This window comes from Protomyctophum parallelum, assembly GCF_964188405.1.
Source record: "Protomyctophum parallelum genome assembly, chromosome: 1".
In the NCBI taxonomy this organism is placed as follows: domain Eukaryota; kingdom Metazoa; phylum Chordata; class Actinopteri; order Myctophiformes; family Myctophidae; genus Protomyctophum; species Protomyctophum parallelum.
In genome coordinates, this window is record NC_139697.1 from 68,215,928 (window position 1) to 68,227,683 (window position 11,756).

The window sequence follows — 11,756 nt, forward strand, 5'->3', positions numbered from 1 at the left end:
TTTCTACGTGCTGGGGACCCATCCCATACTCAACATTTCTAACATAAAACCTTGGTGTCCTCAACATGTCCGGGCTCAATGTCCTGGCAAGTAGACTATAGTGCAAGTGGGAATACTGGGGTGAGTGTGTCACTTTTCTGCTTCCTCAACATGAACCCCTATTGGCCACATTCATTATGCTGACGCAGCAGTGGCACCCAGTGGTGGGGAAAAAAGTACTCAAATGTTTTACTTAAGTATAAAATGCTGCAATGTAGATGTACAAGTCTCGTATTAAAAATGTACTCAAGTAAAAGTACAAAAGTATTGGCATCAAAATGTACTAAAAGCAAATACTCTAATTACAGAATGTCCCATTTCACAAGTTCAAAATGTACGTATATAATCTTTTGAAAATAGCCAATCCATCTGCTATTTTCAATTGGCCAAAATATATAGGGCTGGAGTGGTTTGATGGATGTTTTCTCCAAAGTAACTAGTAAAGTTTTCAAATAAATGTAGTGGGGTAAAAGTACAATATTTGGATCCAAAATGTAGTGAAGTAGAAGTGAAAGTATTGGAAATTGGAAATAATCAAGTAAAGTACAAATTCCTCAAAATTGTACTTAAGTAAATGTATTTAGTTACTTTCCACCACTGGTAGCACCACTGACAAAAAGAAAAAAAGAAAAGAACTGACGCATCTAACGAAGAGAATGCTGCTAAAACATTTTAAATATATAAAAATGGAATTTGTCCAAAAAAATAAATACTCTATAATCATATCTACCGCTAATGGGGGGGGGGGGGGGGGGGATAACACCAGGAATGTATGAAAATGTTTTAAGCATTGGTCTCATAAAAACAAACATCTAATCTTCTCATCTAATTGTACAACTCGGAGGGATTTTTAAAGAATTTACATTTTTCAACTTGGTCTTATACTTAATGTAAGAAGTATCAAGCAATGGAAGAAACGAAAGGAATAGTTTTTCAGCAAAAATGAGCAAATAACAAATACAAAAAGATAAAGGGCAACCATAAAACTAACAATATATCCCGTCTAAACATCTGACATATTCCTTTTGTACTGAGACTACATTTCTGACATTTGACGATGATTTTTGTTTTGAAAAAGGTTCCGTTTCTGACTACAGTTTGCTGGATGGCACTTATCTCCGCAAGCCACGAGATTCATTTAAAGGAAAAGGGCCCCGTTTTAGAGGTACGCCCCTAGATGAATGAATGTGTCGCATACATCCATGCATAAATAAGAATCCCACACCCCGTGTCAAAGTATTTGTAAAACGTTCTTGGCATTCTGGGCGAACCAGACGGATGAGGTACTGTATGCCACTAAGGAGCTTACAATGCCAGGAGCTTTTGTCAAATACATGACAATTGTGAATATCGTGAAAATATATTATGCTTTCCCCTGACTTTGCTAACATTATCTGAGCTGTAAAGAGGCACCAAACCCCTGCCATTCTATCTAATACGTATCTGTGCAAGCCTAAGCATTTACCAAGAATTATTTGCAACTATTTGAAATTGACATAACGTACGACTCTGTTTTTCTAACAAACACATACTCTTCAGTGTAAGAATATGCCTGATATCCTCTCACTTTCACACACACACGCACGCGACACGCACACACACACACACACACACAGTCAAAACTACAGTACATTCTATCTCATACATCGTATCACATTCAGACATTGTTGGCAACGACGCACTGAATTCCCTCTGCAGTGAGCAGGCGCGCACACACACACACACACTTGTAAATACATGTGCATGGAGTGTGCCAGACTTTAGCTGCTGTCCTCCGTGCTCGGGGCCTGAGGTTTCTCAGCACTGGAGGTGGGCTCGAACCTCTGAGCAGCCATGACTGCTTGGTGAGACATACTCTTTCTGACGATGTCCCCTTTCCTCCATAGCGTGATCTCCTGGAACAGAGCAGCAGGCAGTTGGTTATTATAGCCTACTGTACATTAACCAATATAGACCTGACATTGACATTTTAAAAATGTCTTCTATCTAAATCATGACAGTTTTTTGAAAAACCCTATGTTTCTGTATCAGTGGTTCTCAATATTTCATGTCAAGGACCCCCAGAATTATCTGTATTTGGTCACCAACACCCCCATCTGAAAATATGTTGTTCCAAGCAACGATTTGAGTTAAAAACGTTTGCTCTGAAAGAATATACTGTATATTCAAAGATTTGCGCCACATTTTCACGATAAAAAAGATAATAGCAGACCTACAAGCTTGTAGCGCGGCACTTGGTGCTGTGCTATGAGCTTGTAGATCTGCTATTTTTCAATGGCTAAAGCATAAACAATGCTTTGGGTTCCCATTTTGGGTTCCCGGCTTCCCGCCCCAAAATGGGTTAAGCGCCGTACTGCTGTGCATAGTCACATGCTTCGATACAAAATAAAGACCAAATGCACAGTAATACTACCACATTTTCTCCCCTCCCCTTTGGACAAGGGTAAACTTAACATAACACGTCTATTAGCTCTTATGTGTACCGGTACATACATACGTGAATGCATTAAAGCTGCTATAAGCAATAATATGTCCATTTTAAGGACTACATTTTTGTATTCGGACAGCCAGCAATGGTAGAACACTCCCCAAAACGTATTTTGTCTCTGTGACACATCTAGGGGCCGCAATCTGCATTCAAAGATGTTCCTAGAAGCTTTGTCATTGGTCGAAATAAACCTGCTCGCAATGACCAAGCAATCAGGAAGCAGACAGGCAAATCAACCAATGACAAAGCATCTAGGAAAATATTTGAATGCAAATTGCGGCAAACTAGAAGTGTCACAGAGACTACATTTTTTGGGAGCGTTCTACCCATTGCTGGCTGTCTGAAAAAAATAAAAACAAAGTGATTACAATTGACATATTATTGCTTATAGCAGCTTTAAACCCGACCCTGTTTCAAGTCCTATATCATTCAGCCATACGGGCGTTGCCATTTGTGTGTTCACAGTTACTAGTGTACCTGCTGTTTGAAGTATCGTCTCTCTTCCTCGTCTATGAGTACCAGGTTGAGGTAGTAGCGCACTGAGAACTTCTTATTGATGTCCCTCATGGTGGGTGTCATTTCATAGCCAGCCAGAAACAGCCTGATGGGGATGGACTCTCCTGAAGGACAAACATTATGGTCCACGATTAAAATAATCTGAACTGGGCACTGCAGCAAAGTACAGAAAGACCCTCCCGACATGGAAAAGGAAGGGCTGTTTCCATTTCCTACATGACCAATTATTGTAACCGGTCATATATCTAAGTGACCCGTAGACCCCAAGATGACGTCCGTAGAATTTTTGGACCACCCCTCCTAGGTAAGCTAAACTTAGGCCCAAAAAAACGTATGACTTGATTTACAAGTATTTACGCACGGTTGTTGTCACGCACCAGATAACAGCTGATGGACAAGTTCACACTCCACAAGCTCACAACACGTTGTGAGCTTTGTGGAGTGGCTTAATTCTGTTGCGCAAACCCCGGCGTGCAACTAACTATTTTTAAATCGGGCATGACGAGACTCTTATTGTACCTCTAACCGGCGCGCCGTCCATGATCTCGTACTTGGCTATGGTGTCGTTCTCGTGGTAGACGTTGGGCCCCGTGCCCGTCGTCTCCCGCTTGATAATGTCGATCTCCATGTGCTTGATCTTGATCCTCACCAACAGGAAGTATATCTTCCCCACGATCACGTCTTTCAGGTGATACCTACAAACGGGCACGTGAAGAAACACGTGGACGTAAATGTTTCCTCAGCGGATTAGTTTAACCCATTTAGACCCGAGTTAAAAACATTCACTTTGAAAGAATATATATTCAAAGATTTGCGCCACATTTTTAACGATTAAAAAAATAAATAGCAGACCTACTTGTAGATCTGCTATTTTTCAATTGCTAAATTATAACAATGTTTAAAACACCAAAAGGGGTTCCCGCCCCAAAATGGGTTAAGCAAGCGCCCACGTAACATGTTGGAGACGTCATACTTTGACTTGTTGTACTCGAACTCTATATGTAGACAGTCCTCGATCCCCACTTCCATCTTGATGGACGAGTTGAGTTCGGGGTAAGTGCTGAGCGTGTGCACCACGATGTCCAGCTCTTTGCTGACGTCGTTCAGCCTCCGGCTCACAGTCGCCCTCAGGAAGTAGCTAGAGGAATGGATCACGAGGAGAGATTCATCTCATGTACTTTAGCACTAAAAAGGCAATGAGGAAACCGCAAACTCTTTATGATATAATGTGACTCCTGACAGGAGTCCCATTCTCCTGCCCATACCTGTCCCATTCTCCTGTCCATACTGTAGAACCACTGAGTAGACTTCAGGGGTTCCTATACCTCCCTTCTGGCTTAACCCATTCAGACCGGAGAACAGATTCTACAAAATGTCTTTCCAAATCATGACAGTTTTCTGAAAAACCTATGTTTCTATATCATATATATATATATTCTAAAGTGCAACGTAATGCTTAAAACACCAAAAGGGGTTCCCGCCGAGAGTGGGTTAAGATATGTGTAATGTACCCACTATTCTAGAGACAGTTTACAATTTAGGCATTTAGCAGACGCTCTTGATCCAGAGCGACTTACATTTAAGCAAAAACAAAAGCATGTCATACATCACATATATAAAAAGTATGAATGAATCATGTATAAACTAAGAACGTAATAGTAGAGTATCTATGTCAACTATACATACTATACTATATTATATATTATACAATATACATGTGTACTATAAAGTGCTATGACTACATAAAATGCAATTCTAGTGCTGTCTACGTAACGAGCTATAAGTCTGTCTAAAATACTATCTAAGTCGACATAAAATGCTATCTAAGGGACTAGGCTAGGCCAAGTGCTACGGTCCATTAAGACGACTAACAAGTTGGAGATGACAATGTCATGTGCCTTCATCATCAGATTTAGCTATAAACGGAGCCAGTGATTAAATTTGTGCTTGCTTGATCAATATTACGCACCGTAACTTGACGTTCTGACCAGTGTAAGACTCGTACGGTTTCTCCACATGCGTGAACTCAAAGTCGAACGTCTGGGACTGTGTGAGCTCTCCTGGTCGGGCCAAGTCTTTCACAAGAGACACAAACTCGTGGTGGTTTCCTCTGTCGTAGTACAGCTCTGAGGGATCAAGAAAAACACACCAATGTTGGTCAGTAAAAACTGCAGATTCTGTGTTCTGTAACTAAGGAGCAGTGGTGGAAAAAATACTCAATTGTTTTACTTAAGTAAAAGTATAAATACTGCAATGTAGATGTACTCTGTTACAAGCAAAAGTCCCATTAAAGTAAAAATACTCATACCCATTTCACAAGTTCAAAATGTGTACAAAATCTTTTGAAAATAGCCGATCTACAAGCTCACAATGCGACACATTGTGAGCTTGTAGATCTGCTATTTTCAAATGGCCAAAATATATAGGGCTGGAGTGGTTAATGGATGTTTTCTAATCAAAATTACAATCTCCAAAGTAACTAAAGTTTTCAAATAAATGTAATGGAGTAAAAGTACAATATTTGGATGCAAAATGTAGTGAAGTAGAAGTGAAAGTATTGGAAATTGGAAATACTCAAAGTACAAATTCCTCAAAATTGTACTTAAGTACAGACAGTACTTAAGTAAATGTATTGAGTTACTTTCAAACACTGCCAATAATAATAATAACTAGATAAAGTGCCAATCGGCACAGGTCTCCACCAGGATTCTTTCTCAGCCTAGTGGGAATATGCGTGCACAGTTTCATCGCAATCGGACGCTGCGTTGAGGAGTTGTGGCCATTTGCTACTCCTGAAAACTGTAGGAGCCAATCGTGGCCAATCAGGATGGAATATGAGAAATCAAACAAACCTGTCTTGATCACATGACTATGGAGATCATGTGTACCGATTTGCGTGAAATTTGGATAAAATCTGAAGGAGTAATAATAGAAAATGTGTTTTACATATGTCGGCCTCCTGGTGGCGCTATAAAGAGCAGATGTGAAAAATTCCAGGCAAAGGTTTTTCCTTGGCCTCTAGGGAGTTGGCATACAAAGTTATCCACAGATCCGTGCAGTTAGAGGTAAAAACACTTTTGGGCCAGTTATAGCGCCACCTTGAGGCTGAGTTGAAATTGTTCATGTTGCATTTCGTCCTCGGCCTAGTGGGAATGTGGGTGCACAATTTCACGGAAATCACGCGATGTGTTCATGATTTGCAGCATTTTGTTTGAAACTGAGCACTCCTGTGAATTTTGGAAGCCAATCTTAACCAATCAGGATGGAGTCTGAGAAATCTGAAAGACCGGTTTGGTTGAATGGCTCTAGAGAGACTGTGTACCAATTTGCGTGATGTTTGGACACAATCTGTAGGTGTACTGTGCAAAAACTTGTTTTGCACAAAGCGGCCTCCTGGTGGCGCTATAACAGGCCGTTCTGGAAAGTTTGGGGCAGAGGTTCATGGTTGGCATCCAGGGAGTGTGTGTGCAAGATTTGGCATCGACCGGGTTAACGGTGGCCGAGATTAGCTGCTCACGGACGGACGGACGGACACACGGACGGACGGACACACGGACGGACGGATGGAGTGCAAAACATACTCTCCCCCATGCCTTCGGCTGGTGGAGACAATAATAATAAAACTTTATTTGTATAGCACCTTTCATGACATGAAATGCAGCTCAAAGTGCTTTACAGAACAATGGAGAATAAAAGAAAAGCAAGCAACGACATTAAAAAACAAGCAGTAATGCAATACAGTGAGGACATGAATAACAAAAAATAAAAAATAAAAATAAAAGATCAATTAAAAGCAATGTTGTAGAAGTGGGTCTTGAGCTGAACTTTAAAAATGTCTACAGAGGCTGCAGAGGCTACAGAGGCTGAGATCAGTAAAACAGCAGATTCTGTGTTCTGTAAGGAGGGCTAACGATATCCATTTACATTACTAACAGTTGGCTAGCTGTCTACATTTACTTTTGCATCAATTTCAGGATCTGACAGTTTGTCCTGTTTGTTTATTATAATGTTATTTAATAATGCTGTATACTGTGGTTAGAGAACAGCTAAGGTCCTCACAGTGCTCATTACAATGAGACGGCTAGTGATGCAACATTGTTTCTTCAGATGTGAGATCATAGGATGATTATTAAACATCCCATTAACCACTTGAGCCCCAACATTGAGCTTATCTTCCTTTTTTAACTTTTGTTATCTACGGTAAAAAGAGATCCAATTGTCGTAACTCAAGTCTCAATGAAAATAGGGGGTTTACAATGAGAGCATAGCAGCATAGTGATGAGTAAGAAATACATTTGGATCAGGATGTTCATCCATAAATACTGAGGACACCTATTGGCAACTTGGCATCAGCTCAAGTACTTGGCAAGTAGCTACAGTGCATAAACTTATGTTTATTCATACTTTCAGCATGATCACAGGTTTAAAAAGACAGAGGTGCCATTAAAAACACTGAATTATTTTGCCGATCACAAATATAAAACTTCCTATTATTAATAGCCTATCTAAAAATCCAAATGGTGTAAAACACAAATCTAAAATCCACTATCATTTAAGAGTCCGCACATATACAGCAGTGTTGTTTTTGTCGACTAAAACTAAGACAAAAAATATTCGTCGACTACCTTTTTTCGCTGACGAAAAAAAAAAAAAAACGGTACAGTAGTGCATTCCGTGGATGCAGAGGTAGTTGTTTTATTGCGTCCCTTAACTATAAACTGCGTTTTGGGATGAAAAATGCACCCTATTTTAATCTCTGGGGACTAGTGGACACTTGGTTGCATGCTGAAAATAGCAGATCTACAAGTACACAACACGTCGCGCTGTGAGCTTGTAGATCGCTATTTTCAGAAAGTGTAAAATAAGTCATTACGATGGCATCAACACGCACCAACATACATTTTTGTCGACTAAAACTAGACTAACACTACAACATTCCAGGTGACTAAAAAAACTAAATGAAAACCATTCAAGGGACTATGACTAAAACTAAAATCAAAATGTGCTGTCAAAAACAACACTGGTATACAGTATGGGATTGGTGGTGATCCCATATTATGTGGGGACTTTTCATAACTTCCTGGTAATAAATTAGGAAGTGGTAATAAATAAGGAAGGAGTGACAGCAATGTTTTTCTGTGACCAACATGAACCTCGTGGTTAAGGTCTGATGAGTAAGTAGTAGTGTCCTGTCCTCTCCTGTTTCTGTAGCGTGAGGCAGCTTGATGTACCAGTACACCCCCTGGACATGACGCTAGTATGTCGCAGGGACATACTAGCGCCACACTACCCCCAATCCAACCCTTGATGCTGAGTGCCAAGCAAGGAGGCACTGGTGGATGGTATAACCGCAAGGTTGCCAGTTCGAACCCCCAGAGTTAGTGTCGAAATGTCCTTGAGCAAGGCACTGAACCCCTAATTGCTCCTGATGTGCTGGTTGGTGCCTTGGATGGTTTCTTCCACCATCGGTGTGTGAACGGGTGAATGTAATGCACTCTATGTAAAGCGCCTTGGATAAAGGCGCTAGATTAGTTTTGGGGGCTTTTTATGCCTTTATTGATAGGGAACAGTAGACGGACGGGGAAAGGGGGAGAGAGATGTGACACGCTGCAAAGGCCGTCGTCGGGCTCGGGAGTCGAACCCGCGACACGCGGTCCAGGCTGGCTCGGCAGCCTATAGGTGCCCAGACGGTTGAGCTAACCGCCCAGGGGCAGCCTATAGGTGCCCAGACGGTTGAGCTAACCGCCCAGGGGCAGCCTATAGGTGCCCAGACGGTTGAGCTAACCGCCTAGGGGCAGCCTATAGGTGCCCAGACGGTTGAGCTAACCGCCTAGGGGCAGCCTATAGGTGCCCAGACGGTTGAGCTAACCGCCCAGGGGCAGCCTATAGGTGCCCAGACGGTTGAGCTAACCGCCCGGGGGCAGCCTATAGGTGCCCAGACGGTTGAGCTAACCGCCCGGGGGCAGCCTATAGGTGCCCAGACGGTTGAGCTAACCGCCCGGACCGAATTACGTGAACTCTTCACACACCACTGCAAAGTTGTGTTTGGCCATAATAGTGCATGATATATCATCAATTACTTAAAAGAGTTCAAATCTATATACACTGTCTACATTTCTGGTGTACTTGTTAGCTGAACACCACATCATCATAACTCAACAGGCTGTCAAAGTGTCAATGTGCCATAGATGTCCATCACCAGGGACGTGCACACATAGACATCAAAGTGGCCTTCAGCCCCTGCCCTTTGGCTTTTACCCGTCTGTAAAATAACTGCCCTCTCCAAACCATGAATGCAGCATTTACTATGGTTATAAAGAAATGCAAAATGCCCTCCTCTCCTTTCCATGCCATGCCGGAAGGCAGCATTCAGGAGATTTCTTTTTCTTTTTCTCCTGAACTTGGAACGCAGCATTTTGCGTTGAACAGATTTGTTTAGAAATCCATGACGTTACACACCACATCTCCACTAGCACATCTCAACACGTCGCAGTGCGACGTGTTGAGAGCTTGCAGATCAGCTATTTTCGCTATTGTCCAAAAGTGCCCTCTTACGGGATTTCAGCCCCCGCCTCTCTCTGACACTGTCTGCACGTCCCTGGAGCCAGACCCCCCCACCTGTCAAAAGATAACCCAACGACTGGTGGCTGTCTGCCAAAAAACAGCCGAGCCACACACTAGGCCAGTGGTTCCTAAAGTGGGGTCCGGGGACCCCCAGGGGTCCTTGATTGAGTTCCAGGGGGGTCCCCAGCTAAATGATAGTTTAAATTGTAACCAAATGGACCCCTTATGGGTCTGTAACTCTGAGAGTGTACAAATGGAACCACATTTACAATATAAATTGGGGGTCCCAGAGGTAGAAATGCCATTAAATGGGGGTCCGCGTAGACTAATGCACGTAAAACTGGGGGGTCCCTGGCATATATTTTCAAATGGGGGTCCGTGGGGCTAATTAGTGTCAATGTGGGGGTCCTTGACATGAACAAGTTTGGCAACCACTGCAGTAGGCTACCTCCAAGTCAGCATGATCCTGTGGTGACACTGTTGTGTGTCATTACATTGTAACTTATTTGTGATACATTATTAATAACAGACAAACTATAATAATACGTGTCAGCTCATAACCCCCCAGGCGATAAGACAGTGGACTTTGGTGATGAATCTATAGGCCTCCTGCACACTTGTATATGACACACACACACACACACACACACACACACACACACACACACACGAATTATTGTATTTGGATCTGCACAATAGATGATCCAAACACTGACTGATCAGAAGGTTACATTATGAAATACAAAAAGATAGCACATTGATGACGACGTACTATACTACTCAGTCAGGCGCGCGCGCGCACACACACACACACACACACACACAGCCTTTTTTCATAACAACCCCACAGGCGTTAAGATAGTGTACTTTGGGGCCTCCTGCACACTTGTGGACCACACACACACACACACACACACACACACACACACACACACACACACACACACACACACACACACACACACAGTGACACACACACACACACACACACACACACACACCACACACACACACACACACACACACACACACACACACACACACACACACACTCACCAATCTGCCCGATAAACTCCACTTTGATGCCGTTGTGCTCCAGCCTCTTGCCCGGGTTCTTCAGTGTAACGTTGACTCTCCCCGCCACCGTCTCTCCGTCGTAGAACAGAAAGTATTTCTCCTTCTTGCCATCCTCGCTCTTGTGCTCTGCCTTCTTTCTGCTCTCGGCGTCGCTCAGAACTACATCGATGTCTGCACTTTGACCGAAACCGAAGAAGCTCATCCCTACGTTGTTTCGGCTACGTTTTAAAGCGCTTTGTTGTGTTTATATCGACTAAATATCGATGGATCCTCTATGGAGAATCCAACAAGGCGATCTGTGTTGTAGTTAACGCGATAAGTGTGCTGCTATTCTATCCAGTGCTAAAAAAATGAGTGGCAGATTATTGAATATTTCGATTTGCACCACGTCGTCGATCTGCGCGTGCGTAGATATGTCACGTGCAACTAAGGGAATCAGGATGTTTATTAGATGTTTGTTTATTTATTTTTTGCATATGTCTAAAAAAAAAAGCCTTGTATTAAGTTCACTGCTATTTTAAAATGCACTGTGATTGGCCTAACAACAGCGTAATTAGTTTGTTTTAATGCCGAGTCAAAATGTTTACTGTAATAGTAAATAATGTATGCGTTTATGTTCGCGCAGCATCAACTAGCTCGAACAACCATCCTTTTGGGTAGGGACTAGAGATCCCATGGACCGGAGGGACACGCTGTGATTGGCTAATTGGTTGTCATGCCACCGCTGAGAAACTAACTCGGAAGTTAACTGTCTGTGTGCACACACACACACACACACACACACACACACACACACACGCGCGCGCATGGACGCACGCACACACACAGCTATTCTAGGCCTTGGCTATATTGCACAAATCGTCCTAAATACCACAGGATTATTTAAAAACCGTCAATAACCATTTGGGGCCAAAACGACACTTATTTTTCTTTCTCCAGAGATTATACAGAATTACAGATTATACAATCTGATGATTGTAGGCCTACTGATGATTAAATGGAGCCCTTTACACCTTTTCCAACTTTTTTTTCATGGCTAAAAATCTTACCGGTCTATAGAGGGTATGCGTGA

The 11,756-nt window shown here is 42.4% G+C and overlaps 1 protein-coding gene across 1 annotated transcript; it reads right to left on the reverse strand.

Moving 5' to 3' along the window:
- Positions 1–1,201: 1,201 nt before the first annotated feature.
- LOC310868416 (vacuolar protein sorting-associated protein 26B-like) lies at positions 1,202–11,054 on the reverse strand. Its single transcript, XM_083778861.1, has 6 exons — positions 10,664–11,054; positions 5,013–5,169; positions 4,017–4,181; positions 3,563–3,738; positions 3,005–3,147; positions 1,202–1,934 (listed from the first exon to the last, which is right to left on the reverse strand). Exons 1-6 carry the CDS (start codon positions 10,884–10,886, stop codon positions 1,800–1,802), a joined length of 999 nt encoding a protein of 332 aa, XP_083634987.1. The 5' UTR covers positions 10,887–11,054; the 3' UTR covers positions 1,202–1,799.
- Between the last annotated feature and the right edge of the window lie 702 nt (positions 11,055–11,756).

What these genes read in the sequence shown, in the direction of transcription:
- LOC310868416 (XM_083778861.1), bottom strand. Translation starts at nt 10,886, where the DNA reads ATGAGCTTCTTCGGTTTCGGTCAAAGTGCAGACATCGATGTAGTTCTG. An exon ending in GGAGTTTATCGGGCAGATTG is followed by an intron (nt 5,170 to 10,663) that starts GTGAGTGTGTGT and finishes TTGATCCCTCAG; the next exon opens with AGCTGTACTACGACAGAGGA. An exon ending in TTCGAGTACAACAAGTCAAA is followed by an intron (nt 3,739 to 4,016) that starts GTATGACGTCTC and finishes GCCCGTTTGTAG; the next exon opens with GTATCACCTGAAAGACGTGA.